Source organism: Cervus canadensis, chromosome X, assembly GCF_019320065.1.
Source record: "Cervus canadensis isolate Bull #8, Minnesota chromosome X, ASM1932006v1, whole genome shotgun sequence".
NCBI lineage: Eukaryota > Metazoa > Chordata > Mammalia > Artiodactyla > Cervidae > Cervus > Cervus canadensis.
Window position 1 is genome coordinate 22,021,278 of NC_057419.1, and position 19,962 is coordinate 22,041,239.

The following is a 19,962-nucleotide window of genomic DNA, read 5'->3' on the forward strand; positions in this document are numbered from 1 at the left end:
TAAATAAAATCAAATTCACACCTACACACACTTGTGGTGAAACTGCAGCACACCAACAGCAAAAAGAAAATCTTAGAAGGAAGCAGAGGAAACACACATTGCTCAAGAGACAACAGTTAGAGTGACATCAGCCTTCTCAAAAGTTACAACAGAAGCCAGTAAACAGTGGAATCATATGTACAGGTAGTCCCCAATTTATGGTGGTTTGATTTATGAGTTTTTGACTTTAAAACTGTATGAAAGCCATATGCGTTGAGGAGAAACATATTTTGAATTTTGACCTTTTCCCAGATGAGTATATATAGCATGATGCTCTCTCATGCTGGGTGGTAGCATTGAGCCACAGTTCCCAGCCATCCAGGTGATCACAAAGGTAAACAACTGATACATTTACAACTATCCCGTACTCATACAGCCATTCTATTTGTCACTTTCAGTACATTATTCAATAAATTACATGAGATAGTCAACACTTTACTATAAAATAGGCTTTGTATTAGATGATTTTGCCCAACTCTAGGTTAATGTAAGTGTTTTGAGCACATTTAAGGTAGGCTAGGTTAAGCTATGTTGTTCAGTAGGTTAAATATGTTAAATGCATTTTTTACTTACGATATTTTTGACTAATTATAGGTTTATTGGGCTATAACCTCATTTTAAGTCTAGAAAGATCTATATAAAACATTGGAAACAAACAAAGTGGGAACAACTCTACTAATATCAGACAAAGTAGACTTCAAGGAGATACACATTACTAGAACTATAAAGAGATATTTTATAATAATAAAATACTCAGTTTTCTAATTGAATCCATTTTAAATGTGCATGTACCTATTTATATAGTCTCCTTAAAAACTATGTAAAACAGAAATGGACTGAACAAGTAAGTTAAAAATATACTGTCACAGTGGGAGATTTTAACACTCTTCTCTCGGGAACTGAAAGTATAAACAGACAAAAATTTAACAAACTTTCCCTAAAAGACATATGTCTAATTCTATCCAGCATTGCAGAATATACATTCTTGTCAAGCATAAATGGAACATTTACATTTGACCATTAAGTGGAACATAAAGCAAATCTCTACAAATTTTGTATTGAAAACATATAGAATAAATTCTCTAACATAGTGAAATTAGCTACGACTTATATTACATAAGGTAGCTAGAAAATCCCCTTGGGCTTGGAAATGAGGAATACACTTCTAAATAACCTTTGTCCTTAGCAGGTAAGTGTGTGGTGAATGGTCTTGGTGGGGGTATCAAATGACTACTCTTTCTTGAAAGCAGTTTGGCAAAATATATCAGAAGCCCTTAAAATGTACATACCTTTAGATCTAGCAGTTCTACTTCTAGGAATGATCCTAAGAAAATAATGGAATAATTTCACAGCCATTAAAAGAATGATGGAGGTTTATGTTTATTAACATAGATGCATATCCCTGATTGTAAGTAAAGAATCAGGTTAGAATATCTGTTTATTGTGTATGTGTGTGTTGCCATATGTAATACACATATATGAAACATAATGGTACAATGTATATTTGGCTTTAAGAAATATAAAATATTGTACCTTTATATATATCCATGTTTATACACATAGAAAAACAGTACAAATAGTAATGTTTTCTGTTTATTCAAAATCCTTTCAAATGAACATATCTTTAATAATCAGAAAGCAAAAGTATATTTTTAAAAACTACATGTAATATTAGAGGATGAAAGGATATTACCTAAGAAAATGAGACATGAGCAATATGCTCAAATGTTAAAAGTAATCTTATCTTTTATATCCTTTTGTGTTTTCAAATCTTCTATTATAATTATACCTTACTTTGTTAGTAAGAAAAAGAGAAAAAGATCTAGCATACCCAAATTCTGATTGCTTACCCATAACAATAAGGAAACGATCCATGGAACCCCTAAGGCTTTCTTTAGTTAATCTTCCCTCAGAACTGTGGGGTCTGGTAGACAGATGATAAAGGGTAGCAGAGGCACCCAGGCCTCAAAATCCAGACTGTGCTTGCTCCACTAGTGAGGTTGCATTTTTTAAAAATCAACTTATCAACTAATTATATGGGCTTTGTTGTTGTTGTTGTTGTTAGGAAAACTTTCTATGGGCCAGTGGGCTTTTTCAATGGAGAATGTTTTGGGACTGAACTTACCATGGAGATCACTGAGTTCTCATCTTGTAACCACAGACAAAGATGGAAATATTGACTACATGTCTGGCTTCCAGGATGTCCACATTCAGAAACCTGTGAAAGAGGTAAGTGAAACAGCACCAGTTAAAACCTTGCTGGCACCGAATATCCTCTGGACAACTTATGAGTTCCTTAGTTCTTTGAAAAGTTGGGAGTGGAATTGGCTAGTGGATGGGCATGGCAATCTTAGGAAAAGAGCTAAGTGTGGTGTTCCAGGTACGTTGTGATCTGTTCAGGAAATTTGTATGTTGTAAGGATAGCCAAAATGAGAAGAGATGAAAAAGTTTCTGCAAGCAAATCTCTGTCAAATATGTGATTCTTGTCTTAAGTGCTGTTCAGCAGAAGAACAGATATGAAATCTGTCTTTCATGCAATACACTTTTTAAAACACTCAACACACTCCTAACTGCCAGTAAGTATAGATACCAAGAAACACAATTAGAGATACCAAGGGAACATTTCGGGCATAGATAGGCACAATAAAGGACAGAAACAGTATGGACCTAACAGAAGCAGAAGATATTAAGAAAAGTGGCAAGAATACAAAGAAGAACTATACAAAAAAGATCTTAATGACCTGGATAACCACAGTGGCATGATCACTCACGTAGAACCAGACATCCTGGAGTGTGAAGTCAAGTGGGCCTTAGGAAGCATCACTATGAACAAAGCTAATGGAGGTGATGGAATTCCAGCTGAGCTGTTTCAAATCCTAAAAGATATGCTGTTAAAGTGCTGCACTCAATATGCCAGCAAATTTGGGAATCTCAGCAGTGGCCACAGGACTGGAAAAAGTCAGTTTTCATTCCAATCCCTAAGAAGGGCAATGCCAAAGAATGTTCAAACTACTGCATAATTGCACTCATTTCACATGCTAGCAAAGTAATGCTCAAAATCCTTCAAGCTAGGCTTCAGTGGTATGTGAACCAAGAACTTCCAGATGTACAAGCTGGATTTAGAAAAGGCAGAAGAACCAGAGATCAAATTGCCAACATCCTTTGGATCATAGAAAAAGCTAGAAAATTCCAGAAAAACATCTACTTTTGCTTCATTGAGTATGCTAAAGCCTTTGTGTGGATCACAACAAACTGTGGAAAATTCTTCAAGAGATGGGAATACCAGACCACCTTACCTGCCTCCTGAGAAACCTGTATGCAGGTCAAGAAGCAACAATTAGAACTGGACATGGAACAATGGACTGATTCAAAATTGGGAAAGGACTGTGTCTAGGCTGTATATTGTCACCTTGCTTATTTAACTTATATGCAGAGTACATCATGAGAAACGCTGGGCTGGATGAAGCACAAGCTAGAATCAAGATGTCAGGAGAAATAGCAATAACCTCAGATATGCAGATGATACCACCCTTATGGCAGAAAGCAAAGAGGAATTAAAGAGCCTCTTAATGAAGGTGAAAGAGAGTGAAAAAGCTGGCTTAAAACTCAACATTCAGAAAACTAAGGTCATGGCATCTGGCCCCATCACTGCATGACAAATAGATGGGGAAACAATGGAGACAGTGAGAGACTTTATTTTCTTGGGCTCCAAAATCACTGTGACTGCAGCCATGAAATTAAAAGATGCTTGCTCCTTGGACGAAAAGCAATGACAAACATAGACAGTGTAGTAAAAAGCAGAGACATCACTTTGCCGACAAAGGTCCATCTAGTCAAAGCTATGGCTTTTTCAGTAGTCATGTACAGATGTGACAGTTGGACCATAAAGAAGGCTGAGTGTCAAAAAAATTTATGCCTTCAAACTGTGATGTTGGAGAAGACTCTTGAGAGTCCCTTGAACAGCAAGGAGATCAAACCAGTCAATCCTAAAGGAAATCAACCCTGAATATTCACTGAAAGGACTGATGCTGAAGCTCCAATACTTTGGCCACCTGATGTGAAAAGCCAACTCATTGGAAAAGACCCTGATGCTGGGAAAAATTGAAGGCAGGAGGAGAAGGGGACGACAGAAGATGAGATGGTTGAATGGCATCACTGATTCAGTGGACATGAGTTTGAGCAAACTCCAGGAGATGGTGAAGGACAGGGAGGCCTGGTGTGCTGCAGTCCATGGGGTTGCAAAGAGTTGAACACAACTGAGTGACTGAACAACAACAACAAAGTATAGACTTACTGATATGATATCTTATACATTAAGAATTTTAAAATTTAGAATTTCTTATTAAAATGGGAATACCCCAGGGAGAATTGTCAGACCTTCGGTACTTATCAGCCACTAGTTACAATATTGGGCTGAAAGTGAGCTGATGGGATCTAGGACTGGGGTGATTGTTTGCAGGGGAGATGAAAAGTTGATCAGAGAAAAGGAAGTAAACGTGCACATGGGAAGCTAAAATATCCACTGGAAGGAGACTTTTGGCTTCACTTGAGAGACAGTTTACCATGGTGACTAAGCTCATAGGCCTTGGCTTCAGGCCAAGATTTAAATCCCACTTACTAATTATGTGAACCTTCAGAAACTAACTTTACCTGTTTGTCTTCCAGTCTGTAAAATGGGCACAATAATAGTTGTGTTCCTTGGGCCTATTGTTGAGGACTGAATGAAATAATCCATAGACACTCTCAGTGCAGAGCCTGGCACACAGGTGCTATCAGTAAATATTGGCTATTGTTATTTACTCCTTCCAGATTCACTTTGGACCATCCCCTGAGGCACACAGGCTGCAGACACTACAGAACCCAAGAGCATGGTCTTTTATCGGATTTAAGAGGGTTGGGTCTCCAAGGAAGGCTTGCCTTCTCAAATTTCTATCTAAATCACATACTATGAATTGGTGACCATGTTGTGTGTTTGTTACTTTTACTAAAATTGATCTGTTATTAATTCTATATGTTTTAACACTTAGACAATCTTTATTTTAGGTTCAGTCTACTCTAATTGAAACAGTGTACAGATACCGATCTGACCTGCAAATCATCTTTAATATCATTGACTCTGATCACTCAGGTAAATTTGCTTTGATTGGTTCAGTAGCAGTAGAAAGCAAAGGCTAGTCTGTTTAGTTGAAACCAGAACTCTGTTTTCATCTAATGCATTCTTCATCTAAACTTGATTTAACTCAGGGAAGAGGGAGAGCATGGGGATAAACTCATGTTTAATATTACTGTTTTTTTTAGTTTGGCCACAAACTCTCTATTCAAATCCATATGGTACAGGCTTATGTATCCATTAGTCAGATAAGACCAGCTCCTTTTATAAATCACCAGCACAGATGAAAAAAGAATTAACTGTCCATTTAAAAATCATAATTATTCCTAGCAATAAAAATCATTCCTAGAGTTCTGATTCTGTTTTTTGGACAGAGGACTATGAAAACTCATTTTCTGCTTAGGTTTGATGCACAATTATTTATTTTCAAGCTTTAAAAAATATCATCAGATAATCCTCAACTGCAGAGAGCATTAAATACCAAAAAACCATTAATCAAAACACAAAAGTAAGTTACTGCCTATAGAAAATGGTGGAGCCATTGTTTACAATCCTCTTATTGAGTCTCAGGGCTAATTTTCCCTTTCCTTTGATGTAGCTCTCCTCTCTACCCTCCTTCCATGTCGCTTGCCCTTAGGTTTTAGATCTTGTAATTTCTACATTACATGTATTAGTACCACAGTCTGCAGTCCCCTCCCCCACCTTTGGTTCACTGTTTACTCATTCCAGCTTTAGAATAATCTCAGGATCACTTGGTAATTTAAACTGGCATATTGTTTCTTACATTTACAATCTTACTTTTCCATTTCCTTCAGTTTCTCAACAGCCAGGCATTTTTGTTGTTGCTTAGTCAATAAGTCATGTTTGACTCTTTTGCCGCCCCATGGACTGTTGCCTGCCAGGCTCCTCTGTCCATGGGATTTCCCAGGCAAGAATACTGGAGTGAGTTGTCATCTCCTTCTCCAGGGGATCTTCCTGACTCAGGGATCGAACTCATGTGTCCTGCATTGCAGGCGAATTCATTACCACTGGGCCCCCTGGGAAACCCCACCCCTCCCTAGGATGGGTCTTAAAAATGAATATTCACAGCCTTCTCCTATATTCTTTCAGGCCTGATCTCCATGGAAGAATTTCGTAGCATGTGGAAACTTTTCAAAAGTCACTACAGTGTCCATATTGATGATTCCCAGTTTGATGAGCTCGCTGAAAGGATGGACTTAAACAAAGATGGAAGCATTGACTTTAATGAGTTTTTAAAGGCTTTCTATGTAGTGCATAAATTTGACAAGTTGAACAAATCAGACAACAAGCTTGCATAACAAGAATTAGGGCTTTCCCTCCTTGAAATAGTTGGCCCAAATCTCTGACACAGTCCTTACCATGACCCTTGAAATCCATACTCATCAGTAGAGAGAAGTAGACCCCAATTTATGCCATAAGCAGATGTATAATGTGGGTATTATAAGTCCCTAATAAGTTGTTATTGGTAAGACTAGGCTAAATGTCAGCTTGTAGAATTTGACTCCAGTAGTGGGAGTCCCACATTGTCAGGTAGAAACTGAATTTGAGCCTAATGTTGGTCTCTTGGATGCTACCTAACCAGGAGACCTGAGCAGTTTGGAAACATTGAAAAGAACCCACAGAACACCAGAGAAAGTACAGCATCTGTGAGTGGCTGAGGGATGGAAGGAGGAATACCAAACTATTAATGGAATAAAGTGTTTCCATCTTTAAACTGTAATCTTCTTTGGAGATACCGTAAACCAGTGTTTTTCTGTTGTGGGAGAACCACACTTCAGGGATGGGGGCCATATCAGAATCTTGGGGGAAGCTGTTGGAGTGTATTGTTTGAAAAAGCATAATTTTTCTTGTCTATTGGAGATAAAAAGTGAATACATCCAGATGGAACCCTATAATTAATATAGTTTGACACCTTCATTGGTAAGATAGGGCTTGGTTGTACATACATTGTGAGGTTTATTCTGCCATTCTGGTATCAAACATAAGAGATTTTTACTAAAGGTGAGTACATGTTTCATTTTTCTCTTAAGTTTGGGAATTCAGGATCTATCAATATGCCAGATTAGATATCAATATGCCTGCCTGCTACACACACCAGAAATAATGGATCACGTGTAACAAATATCTTTTAGAAATGCATTGCTGAGCTGGCAGGTAAGTAAAAAAAAAAAACCCAAAGGCAAGGGGAAAAACAGAGCATAATTAAATTGCTATTATATGATATTATTACTATGGTTTAAGCGATATTAGCTTTATTTAACAATATTACATTTGGTCAGGATAGACTTTAGAAAAGAATAACATTTGGATAAAAAGGTCATTGTTGTTGCTTAGTTGCTCAGTCATGTCCAAGTCTTTGCGATCCCAGGGTCTGTAACCTGCCAGGCTCCTCTGTCCATGGTATTTCCCAGGCAAGAATACTGGAGTGGGTTGCCATTTCCTCTCCCCAAAGGTCATTACTGAATGCTAAAAGGAATGATTCACCAGGAAGATATAATAGTTATAAAATTATGTGTCTAAAAACATAGAGTTTTAAAGGTGATAGTGCAAAAATTGACATAACTGCTGGGAGAAATTGATGGGAGATTTTTAATATACCTCTGTCAGTAATTGATCACTTGCATAAAAAACTTGTGTATAGAAGATTGGACAACCAAATTAATTTACCTGATTATGTATGTGTATATGTATTCTGCAATCAGTTTTAGAGAATACACATTATTTTCAAGCTCATATGGAACATTTATAAAAACTGGTCATGTATTAGACCACAAAACATATGTCAAACACTAAGCAATCAATAACAAAGATACTACATTTTCTGATCATGATGCATGATTTTCCTAGGGAAAGAAAGAATTTGCTACAGCTAATTCAAGAGCAATAGTAGAGTCTGAAGAAACACAAAACCATTAAAGAATGTGTCAATTTGACTAGGCTGAACTACAGTTCTCAGAATTCCCTTTCTTGCATGTTTCTGTTTAAGGTGGACCACGGTGGAGATTCTTAAGAGATTTGGAAGGCAAAGAGAAGCGGCAGCCATGGTGTAGCTCCTATCCACTATTGCTGAACTGCTGATTCACCTTGTTGGTGTGAAGCAGCAGCTAGGCCTGCGATTGCTCTGTGTTCCCCTGGATCCCATCAGCTGCTCTTGTTCCTGGGACCACTGTGTGGGTTTAGCTGCAGGATGGGTACCTGGGCCAGGTGTGTGTGATTAGTGCCATGATGCAGCTTCTGGGCCTGGTGTGTGTTTAGCTTCGTGATGAAGTCCCTCAGGCCCAGTGTGTGTTTAGCGCCATGATGGAGGGCCCTGGCTTCTTCAGGATGCCAGGTTCTTGTGCGGTGCCAGCTTGGGCCTCTGGGTTTGAGCCTGCTCCAGATCTGCCCTGCCTGCCTACCTGTGGACGTCGAGCTCCAGAATCAGGTATGTTGTCGACAGCCCTACAGAGCCTGCTTAACCAACTCCCACATTTGTATAAGCCACGTCTACACACACACATACCCCCCACCTCCCTCACTGGTTTGGCCTCTGTTTGAACTCTGATTGATACAGAATTTGGTACTGAGAGTGGTTCCGGAAAAATAATTTTTGAAAAAAAATAAAAACAAGTACTCTGTGTATAAGCTGACGTGTGCTGAGCTTCTGCTGCATTATCTCACATGAAAATCCACTTCTCATCCCGGAATAGTTGTTTTAAGAAATATCCAATCTCTGGCAGTTCAGTTGAGTCTTTTTTTGTTGCTTCCTGAATGTCATTTGGTTATTTATTCGTAGGTTTCTTTCTACAACTTTCATTTTCTCCCTTGGGCTTCTAATCTCTGGGATTAATTGTATGCCTTTATTGGAAATTTTACCTTAAAAATGTCCTCTGATTTTACTAAACATTATCATTTAATGTTGCAAATTTATGCTTGACAAGAGTTGTGCTTAACTACAATTCAGTTTTACAAAGTATGTGTGTATATATGTTATACAATTAATATAGAGTTGTGAAATATCTCATTTTAAATTTATATTTCTTAATTACAAATGAAATTGAGCATCTTTTCATTAGTTGGTTAGTCTGTTTTCTTTTAAGAAAATGCTTATTCTTATCCTTTGCTTGTGTTTCTAATATCTATTTATCTTTTTCTTATTGATTTCTAAAACCCTTCATGGTACTAATCCTCTGTGGGGTTTTTTTTTGGTTTGTTTTTTCACATGCTTCATAATCTTTATTTTTGAATTTCCTCAGTGTATACTGTTATATTCACAATATATTAGAATTCATAAAATTATATTTTAATAGAAATTGGAAAAATGTGGTTTGGCTGTCTTAGATACCAGCCTCTTGCTATCAGAGGAAGAGTTTGGTTAATTTAAATATGTGGTTTTAAAGTGGTCATCTTGTTACCAAAAGGTGGGGTCCAGCTGCTCGCCTCTCAAAAGCTGATAAACAGGCGGGGTTGCTGGAAAGGAAAGTTTGCTTTATTTCAAGTGCCTGCAACTAGGGTGGGGGGGCAGGACAGGAGGGTGAACACCTATCCGAAGGCCAGCTCACCACCCCCATCCCTGCCCCCAACAAGCAGCGGGTAAGAGCTTTGATAGACAGACAGAAGGAGGGTTCATGAAGAAACAGTACAGTCAGCTCTGACAGTCATCTTCAAATTGGTCAATTCAGTTCAGTCACTCAGTCGTGTCCAACTCTGTGACCCCATGGACTGCAGCATGCCAGGCTTCCCTGTCCATCACCAACTCCCAGAACCTACTCAAACTCATGCCCATCACGTCGGTGATGCCATCCAACCATCTCATCCTCAGTCGTCCCCTTCTGCTCCTGCCTACAATCTTTCCCAGCATCAGGGTCTTTTCAAATGAGTCAGTTATTCGCATCAGGTGGCCAAAGTATTGGAGTTTCAGCTTCAACATCAGTCCTTCCATGAATATTCACGACTGATTTCCTTTAGGATTGACTGGTTAGATCTCCTTGCAGTCCAAGGGACTCTCAAGAGTCTTCTCCAACACCACAGTTCAAAAGTATCAGTTCTTTGGCACTTAGCTTTCTTTATGGTCCAACTCTCACATCCATACATGACTATTGGAAAAACCATAGCTTTGACTAGACGGACCTTTGTTGGCAAAGTAATGTCTCTGTTTTTTAATATGCTGTCTAGGTTGGTCATAGCTTTCCTTCCAAGGAGCAAGCGTTTTAATTTCATGGCTGCAGTCACCATCTGCAGTGATTTCAAAGCCCCAAGAAAGAAAGTCTCTCACTGTTTCCCTTGTTTCCCCATGAAGTCATGGGACCAGATGTCATGACCTTAGTTTTCTGAATGTTGAGTTTTAAGCCAACTTTTTCACTCTCCTCTTTCACTTTGATCAAGAGGCTCTTTAGTTCTTCTTTGCTTTCTGCCATAAGGATGGTGTCATCTGCATATCTGAGGTTATTGATATTTCTCCCAGCAATCTTGATTCCAGCTTGTGCTTCATCCAGCTCGACATTTCACATGATGTACTCTGCATATAAGTTAAATAAGAAGGGTGACAATATAAGGCTTATAAATAAGCCTTGACATACTCCTTTCCTGATTTGGAACCAATCTGTTGTTCCATGTCCAGTTCTAACTTATTTCTTGACCTGCATACAGATTTCTCAGGAGGCAGGTCAGGTGGTCTGGTATTTGCATCTTTTTAAGAATTTTCTGCAGTTTGTTGTGATCCACACAGTCAGAGGCTTTGGTGTAGTCAATAAAGCAAAACTAGATGGCAAAAGTAGATATTTTTCTGGAACCCTCTTGCTTTTTTGATGATCCAGAGGTTGTTGGCAATTTGATCTCTGGTTCCTTTTCTAAATCCAGCTTGAACATCTGGAAGTTCACGGTTCATGTACTGTTGAAGCCTGGCTTGGAGAATTTTGAGCATTACTTTGCTCGTGTGTGAGATGAGTGCAATTGTGCAATAGTTTGAACATTCTTTGGCATTGCCTTTCTTTGGGATTGGAATGAAAACTGACCTTTCCCAGTCCTGTGGCCACTACTGATTTTTCCAGATTTGCTGGCATATTGAGTGCAGCACTTTCACAGCATCATCTTTTAGGATTTGAAATAGCTCAACTGGAATTCCATCACCTCAAATTGGGCATCAGTGGTTTAACCAGCATCATCTTCATTGTTTTAAGTACAGTTGACCTTCAGTTCCAGGCTCAGTTTGTTTCCATTTCTTTAAGGCCAGTTCTCAGAATTGTGGCCCCTTATGTCAGGAGTACAGTCTGGTCATCGTGTAGTTAACGTCTCTACCTGGGGTTTCAGTATCTGTAAGACACCTGACAGGATATAGCTCTGAATATTATCTATAGGCCTTGAGAAAGAACTAAAGGTCCTTGACTATGCTTAATGACTTAATGACATTATTATTATTTGATCTCCTTTGACTGTTTTCAGAAGAGAACAGAACATTTCTCTGATTAAACTTAGTCCTTGGCTAAAGTTTTTCCATAAATAAAAAGCAGGCAGAGGACACGGGGGCACGGACCAGAAGGTCCCATTCTGTTTCAATCTGATTGCAAAAATCAACCTTCAAAAGTGTTCTGTGGAGTGAATAACTGTCCCTTAGATGTGCCTGTGACCTCCATGGGTCACATATTTGCATTCATATAATTTTGTTATTATCTTGGCTTCTCTAGTCCTTTAAGTTTGTAATTACCTGTCTAGAGGGGTGGGTGATCTGCACTTCCTTCAGGGAATTCTCCAGAAATACTCTTTATCTGATTCAAGCTTTTGATAAACATTTGGTGTAGTGAGATCAAAATAATATGCTCTGAGAAGTGTCTTGAATACACATACATTGCTGATTGAGTAGTACTAATCCTATGTTCTTGATTTGGGAAGCAGATAACTTATTCCAGTCTGTGACTTGATTTTTCACTTTCTGATATATTGATGTTTTCAAGCAAAAGTTTTCCTTTATTTTGTAGAATGTTCCATCAGTTTTCATTTTTAAATAGAATTGTCACACTGTACCCATGAAATAAACACAATAAACTGTACAAAGGCAAAAGTAGTATAAGTAGAATAACAAAAAATATTTTACTAAAAAGTAAGATTTACAAAAGTTTTCAGAAAAGCCATACAAAGTGGTTACAAGCTTTTTCTTGAAGAGGATTCTACACTTGACAGCAGAGTCACAGTGTTATTAGTGAGGGCTGTGATGTTTGTTTAATGTTCCCATTTTGATTCAAACAATCAAGTTTGTCCATCTACAGCGTCTGAATAAAGTTAGATTTGGATAGAGAGCATATATCTAAAGAACTGGTTAGCTGCTTTAACCAGTGCAATCAGATCACCATAAAAAGGGCAGGCTGTGGTCTATGGGGTCACAGAGAGTCAGACATGACTGAAGTGAGCATGCATGCAAAAAGGGGGAAAGGAGTCCATAAAATTAAAACTATCTCCCCACACCAAAAAAATAATAAAAACACCCACACCCCTGTAGCTAACCCTGACAACTTCCTTCATTTTCAGTGCTTTATACTTAAACCATGATGGGGGAAATAAATAAAACCAGAGTGGGGCCCTGCTTTTAAAAGTGTGTCAACAGTTTTGATGACACTTCTAGTCTCTGCTCATTTTTCACAACAGTGAATCAGGGCAAGACATAGATTTACTAATGTGCATTTAATCACCAAAGGACTGAAGCTTTCTGGGCTTTTATTCTACAATGTTTGTAAGACTGTATTCATTAAATGCAAACAAAAAAGGAAGTCTTGGCAGAACAGAAGTGATGCACACTTGGTGATTGCGTCAATGTAAATGCTATTCATGGCATATATAGTCCATGCTCTCTAGTTGTATCTGTGGCTTGGGCTTCATTGGTCTACTGATCTACTACATCATTTGCTAATGAATCATCCGGATTGGGAGCATTTAACAAAGCCCGGATAGAGGGCAGAACTGTTCGGATCTTCAGTACTAGGGACCACTTTTTCAAAATATCTAAACTTACTCTTCCCAACTTGTCTACATTAGGATGATAAATTTTGGTCATGAAACGTACTTTAGGAGCTACCATTGGGTATTCTTCTGGAAGGAATAGTTCAAGTTCAAAAGTCCCTCTCTCAAAAGCGGAATCCTGAGGGCCAGCAACAAGCACATGAAAATAATGGGCGTTACTCTCATCTAGTTCTGCTTTAATGCCAGGAACTGGTTCTGCCAGCAGACTCTGGGTTTCCTTGATAACTCTGCAGGGCAGCCTAGCCATCTTGTCAGATCCCGAGTTTGGCCTCTGGTCTTGAAGCAGAAGTTTTAAATTTCAATTTATTTTAATTTATCCAGTTTGTCAGTCTTTTCCTTTATAATTTGTGCTTTTTGCATCTTGTCAAAAACCAAAAATATCCTGTCCAACTCTGGAAATATAAAGATACAGCAGATCCACAGCGGATCCTTATTATTTGCAGATTCTGTATTTGCGAATTCACCTACTCTCTCAAAATCTGTGTGTAACCCAAAAGTAATGTTTATGGTGGTCACATGCAAAAGGAGCAATTATTTGGGGTTGTCCGTGTTCCCAGCTGTCGTGGGACAAGGTGATGGTCTGCCTTCTTGTGTCGCTCTCATGCTATAAACAAGTCACCTCTTTGAGGTATATTTAGTGCTGTGTTTTTTTAATTTGTGTGCTTTTTGTTGGTTATCTTGCTATTTAAAATAGCCCCAAATATAGTGCTGAAGTGCTATCTAGTTTTCCCGAGTGCAAGAAGATTGTGAGGTGCCTTAAGAAGAAAATACATATATTAGATAAGGTTTGCTCAGGCCTGAGTTACAATGCTGCCGTGAGTTCAGTGTTAAGGAATCAACTAAATATATCACATGAGGTGTCCTTAAACAGAAGCACACTCAAAACAAGGTGACATTATTGATTGACAGAAATGTGTGGGGACTTCCCTGGTGGTTCAGTGGCTAAGACTCTGTGCTTCCAATGCAGGGGGGCCCGGGTTCAAACCCTGGTCAGGGAACAAGATCCCATGTGCTGTAACTAAGACCTCATGCAGTCAAATAAATATTAAAAAAAAAAAAAAGAAATGTGTGACCGTAGGCTCGCCAGGAACAAACTCTGTATTTCCTGGAGGAGTAAACTTCAGTATTCACTAATTCATTATATAGCGATTATGTAACTAGGCAAATAAGATCAACTGTATTCTCTAGAAGTTTCTTATATTCTCAAAAAGTTCCCTAATTTCATAGAGTTTAGTTCTATTCTTAGGATTTGATCGCTTCCTTTCTGGTTTTCAGTCATTTTATGTGTATTTCCTTTATAACCACTTTCTGTTTCTCTCCCGCTGTATTTGGAATTCATGGGGTAGAATTGTTTGTTTCTTGTACATGCAGACTAGGACAGGTTGGATTGTTCACTCAGGGGCTTTGGCATTTTTTTATTGTGAACTCATTATTAGCAGGGCTTATATATATATACATATTCCCGCCCCGCCCGCCCCCCCCCCACCCTGCCCCGGGAAAATCTCATGGTATTTGGGATGTAGAAGTATCTCTTCAGAGAAGTTTTTTTTTTTTTTGGCTTCTGCTTTGTGTCCCAGGAGTATCACTGCTTGAGGAATAATTCTACCGTGGCTTTTTCGTCTGGAGTTTCTGAACTATGTGGGTAGAGTAAAAGCAATGTGAATTGTAGTCCTGTGGTTTTGAATTCTCGGAGAGCTTTTCTTTTTTTTTTTCCCCCCACCCAAGCCCTGTGTCCTGTGGTCTCTGTCGTTTTAAAATCCTTACATAAATAGAATAGTCTTTTGAGGGTCTTGGCTTTACAGAAAGTTCTCATTTCCAATTCTAACCTCTCAAAGCTTCATTTGCTACCCCTCTGTGGGAATTAACACCATGCTAGAGACAAGTACCCCCTATTTAAGCACTCACCCCTGTGCTTTTTCACTTCCATTTTTGTTTTTGGCTCCTGGGGATTTGCTTTTATTTTTTGTGATTTTCTGGGCAAGAGTACTGGAGTGGGTTGCCATTTCCTTCTCCAGGGGATCTTCCCAACCCGGGGATCAAACCCAGGTCTCCCACATTGTGGGCAGACGCTTTACCGTCTGAGCCACCAGGGAATCCCTTTTACTTAGTACTTCTAGCTAAATATAAGAATCTTTAGATTGTCCACCATAATGCTGGAAGCTAGTAATTAGACATTTTGTATCCACTGCTATTTGTTAATAATCTTGAAAGAAAGTGAAAGTGAAGTCGCTCAGTCGTGTCCGACTCTTTGCGACCCTGTGGACTGTAGCCCACCAGGCTCTTCCATCCATGGGATTTTCCAGGCAAGAATACTGGAGTGGGTTGCCATTTCCTTCTCCAGGAGCTTTTCCCAACCCAGGGATTGAACCCGGATCTTCCGCACTGTGGGCAGATACTTTACCATCTGAGCCACCAGGGAAGTCCTAATAATCTTGAAACTTCATATTTTTACCTGGACAGTGTTCATAATAAGCAATGGTGCTTGAATTATGCAATATGTATCATTTACTGGGTCTCAGTTTTTAAACTCTGGTAGAACTATTTCTAAGTAAATAATTTTCTTCTTTACTGTTTTTTTTAAAAACATAAATGGGATCATATTATACACTTTTTAAAAAACAGGGGCACACTTTTTTGTCCTTCCACCTTTCCTCCTCTAACGGAAGCAAGGGCCTAACCTCCCTTCTCTGTCACTCAGGGAAGCCATGTTAACCTACTATATGGTCTTCCATATTTTTATTTATCCCATATAGACCAATATAGAGGGCTTGGCAGGTGGTGGTGGTGAAGAATCCTCCTGCTAATGCAGGAGACATGGGTTGGATCCCTGGGTCAGGAAGATCCTCTGGAGAAGAAAATAGAAACCGAATCTAGTATTCTTCTGGGAAATCCCATGCACAGAGAAGCCTGGCAGGCTACAGTCCATGGGGTCACAAAGAGTTGGATACGACTGGGAATACACACACGCAGACCTATATAGAGCTATATATGTCATCAGATATACATATATTTATATATACAGTAACATATAATCATATATGCTGTATAAAAATGGTATTTTAGTATTCATTTTCTGCATTCTGCATTTCTCAACCAATAACATCTAGTTGAGATCCCTGTAAACTGTAATGGCTCTAATTCTTTTTCTTTTTGAATGTACAAATCATGAGTATACTGCTTGGTGAATTTCCACAGTGAATACACCCATGTAACCAGCACCCAAATCAAGAAACAGAACACTACCAGTGTCCCAGAATCCCCCTCACACCTCCTTCCATATACCCCACTCTACCCCCACCTGGCACTAACCATTATCCTGACTTGGAACAGCACAGATTTTCTTTTAAGACTGTTTTATGCTTTATATAAATGGAACCTTTCAGTACATACTCCTTTTCAATGATATATTTGTGACATTCAGAATGTATGGAGTTACAATTTGTTCTTGCTGATTACTGTATGATTTCCTGTTGTGTGAATATATTGGAATTTATCCATTCTACTGCTGATAGGCTTTACGGTTATTATGGACAGTGCTGCCATGAATGTTTTTGATCAGTAATTTATTTTTCTTCTTATTCTTACTAATTTATTATAGTTCAGTGCTATGAAAGTGGCTTCTAATGATAAAGAACCTGTCTACTAATGCAGGAGACATAAGAGATGTGGGTTCAATCCCTGGGTTGGGAAGATATCCTGGAGAAGGGCATGGCAACCCACTCCAGTATTCTTGCCTGGAGAATCCTTATGGACAGAGGAGCCTGGTAGACTATAGTCCATAGTGTCACAAAGGGTCAGACACGACTGAAGCAACTTAGCACACATGCACACTATGAAGGATCACCCTTTATTTAGCCATCCTGCTTTTTAATAGGTGTTTACTTTGTTTCCAGCTCTTGACCACTCACATAAAGCTGCAATAAATATTGAATGTATGTTCCTATGTAGGAGTACTAATCCACCCCTCCTAAAGGGATGCTGCCAGAAGTCGAATTGCCGGTTGATATAGTAATTGCTTTTTGTTAAAATTAAAGGCTGTTGCTGTATTGTTGTTGTCTAGTCATTAAGTTGTGTCCAACTGTTTTGCAACATTGGCTTCCAGAAAGTCTTTGACAGTGCCATTTCCCTCAGCAGTGTATGAAAATTCTCTTTTCCTCATCTCTACTAGCATTAGGTGTTACAGTTCTATGTTTTATGAATCTGAGTATAAAATGACATCATATAAGTACTTTAATTTATATTCCCCAACTACTAAAGAATTTGAGCATCTTTTCATGTGTTCTGGCTTGCTCTTCTGTGAATTGTATATTCACGTTTTGGGGGGCTTGCTTTTCTTTGGGGCTTTTCATTCTTTTCCTGTTTTACTTTTTAAAATTTTTTCTTTTTTTCTCTTCATACTTTTCTTTTCAATTTGTAAGATATTTTTGTATAGTATAGAAATTAAACTTTTGTCATTTGTGTTACAAATTCTTATCCATATCTATTGTCTTTTGACTTTGTTCATATACCTTTGCCATAAAAAAGGTTTTTATATTTTAAGTAGTAAATCTATCCATCTTTGGTCTTGTAACCTCTAAACTTGCAGAAGGTCTTTCCAATCTCTCTAGATGGTACATTTACTCTATTTGATTTTCTTGCCAAGGTTTTAATTTTTAGCATTTAAGTCTTTACATCCAGGAATTTATGTTTACATATATATGTGGTCTATTTGTATATTCTGCCGTATGGATACCTTGTTATTCCATCCTCATTTATTGAATAACCCTTGTTTTTCCTGCTGAATTGAATGACCACACTTGTATACTAATCTCTTGAATATACTGGTATTTAACTCCAGATTGTCTAGATGTTACCGTTAGTTAATCTATTTTTATACTAATATTATGTTGACCTAATTTTTGTGACATTATAGAATCCCCTGATATCTGGTAAGGCAAGTCACACTTCACTGTTCTTTTCATAGTTGTTTAGCTATTATCAGACAATTATTTCTCTATATGGACTTTAAGTTAGTTTTATGCAATTCTAAGAAAAGCCCTATTATGATTCTAATTGAAGTGAAATTTAAATATCACATTTGGGAAATTTTAAATTTTTAATAATACTAAATATTCCTGTCTCAGAAAAATTGTAACTTTCTATTTGTTCATAAATAGTTTTCTTTCTTTTAATAGGATATTTTAAGTTTGTTTTTATGAGTCTGTTTCTTATATTAAATATATTCCTAAATATTTTATCATTTTTGGCCACTATTATAAATGAAAAACTTATCCCCATTTGCATTTCTAGGTACTTATTGTTAAGAGTAAAAAAAATTCAATATATTATTGTAATATATCTGATATCCAACCTTCTTACCAAATATTATTATTAATTTAAAAAGTTTTTTAACAAAAAAAAAAAAAAGTTTTTTAACAGTATCTCTTAGGTTTTGGGAGTAGACAGTTACAGTATCAACAAACAGATCTGATTTATATATTTTCGTTCAAGGCTACCAGAGATAGGAAGCAAAAATACAGAATGCCAAGTTAAATATAATTTCAGATAAACAGTGAGTAATTTTTTAAAATAATTATGTCTGGAAATATATATTGCATGGGACATAGTTATCCTCAAAGTGTATTCATTGTTAATTAGAAATTCAAATTTAATTGGATGTTCAGTATTTTTTTGCAAGCCTACTTTTTTCCCAAAGATTATACCTGTTTTATTTTCTTTACATACTGCATTTGATGACGCTTCTAAGACAGTGATTCCGATCCCAGGTTGCATTAACATCAGCCAGGAAGTTTTTTAAAAAGTTCTAGTGCCAGACTTCTATGGTCAGAGATTGAATTGGTATATATTTCGGGAAAGCTTTCCAGATGATTCTTTATGGGCATCCAGGGTTGAGAACCACTACAGCCGTAAAACAGTGTTAAATAATAACAGTGTGCATCCCTGTCTCCTCCTTGATTTTAATGAAATATTTTCAGTGTTTTGACATTTGAGATAATTTTTGTTGTTGGTTTTTAAATAAATATCCTTAGTTTTCATGTATTCCTAGTTTCCTTCAAGTGTTTATTAGGAATGGCTGGTTTTATTTTTATTGTATTTATTTGGCTGCAGTGGGTCTTGGTTGCCACACACAGGGTCTTTGTTGCATCGTGCAGGATCTTTTCGGTGCAGCACACAGACTCTAGTTGTGACACATGGGCTTAGCTGCATTATGTATGGCATGTGGGATCTTCCTGAACCAGAGATCGAGCCCATGTCCTCTGCATTGGCAGGCGGATTTCTAAGCTCTGGACCACCAGCGAAGTCCCCGGGATATGGCTACTTTTAGCATCTGTCAATATGCTTATATTTTCTTTCTCAGTTTATTGATACAAAGACTTGTATTGATAGGTTTCTTCATATTGAAACACTTTGTGATTTTTAAAATTACATATCTAAGTCTATTTGCTAATCTGTTTTTAGAATTTGTATCTATATTTATAAATGAATTTGAGGTTGAGAATTTGTTGTTCTTGAAATTACCTTTGTCTGGTTTTGGTATTTAAGGTATGCTGGCTTTGTAAAATGAATTGGTAAACCTTATCTTAAAAAAATTTTTTTTTCATTTCTTTATACTTTAAACTATGAAAATATGACTTGGAAAACAGAACAAAGTTACATATAGTTCCACTATATATTGCAATTATTTTTAAGCAGAGAAATAAAGATTTTTAGTTGGAGTTTCAATATCAAACTCTCAAAAATTAATAGAATAGACAGAAAAGTTGAAGGATATAATAGACCTGAAAAGCACTGTGAACCAGTTC

The 19,962-nt window shown here is 37.6% G+C and overlaps 2 protein-coding genes across 7 annotated transcripts in view; one reads left to right on the forward strand and one right to left on the reverse strand.

The window, feature by feature from the left end:
• Positions 1-6,884, forward strand: part of PPEF1 (protein phosphatase with EF-hand domain 1) — a 143,534-nt gene extending 136,650 nt beyond the window's left edge. For all 6 annotated transcript variants that reach the window (XM_043459289.1, XM_043459293.1, XM_043459291.1 and 3 more), the window contains 3 exons: positions 2,105-2,268; positions 5,083-5,167; positions 6,260-6,884. In XM_043459289.1, the coding sequence (XP_043315224.1) occupies positions 2,105-2,268; positions 5,083-5,167; positions 6,260-6,468 (458 nt within the window). In that variant the 3' untranslated portion in view covers positions 6,469-6,884. The remainder of the gene's footprint in view (positions 1-2,104; positions 2,269-5,082; positions 5,168-6,259) is intronic.
• A 6,138-nt stretch (positions 6,885-13,022) lies between these two features.
• LOC122435921 (ubiquitin-conjugating enzyme E2 N-like) lies at positions 13,023-13,406 on the reverse strand. The gene has a single exon (XM_043460029.1). The coding sequence runs from the start codon at positions 13,404-13,406 to the stop codon at positions 13,023-13,025; it is 384 nt and encodes a 127-aa protein (XP_043315964.1).
• Positions 13,407-19,962: the final 6,556 nt, after the last annotated feature.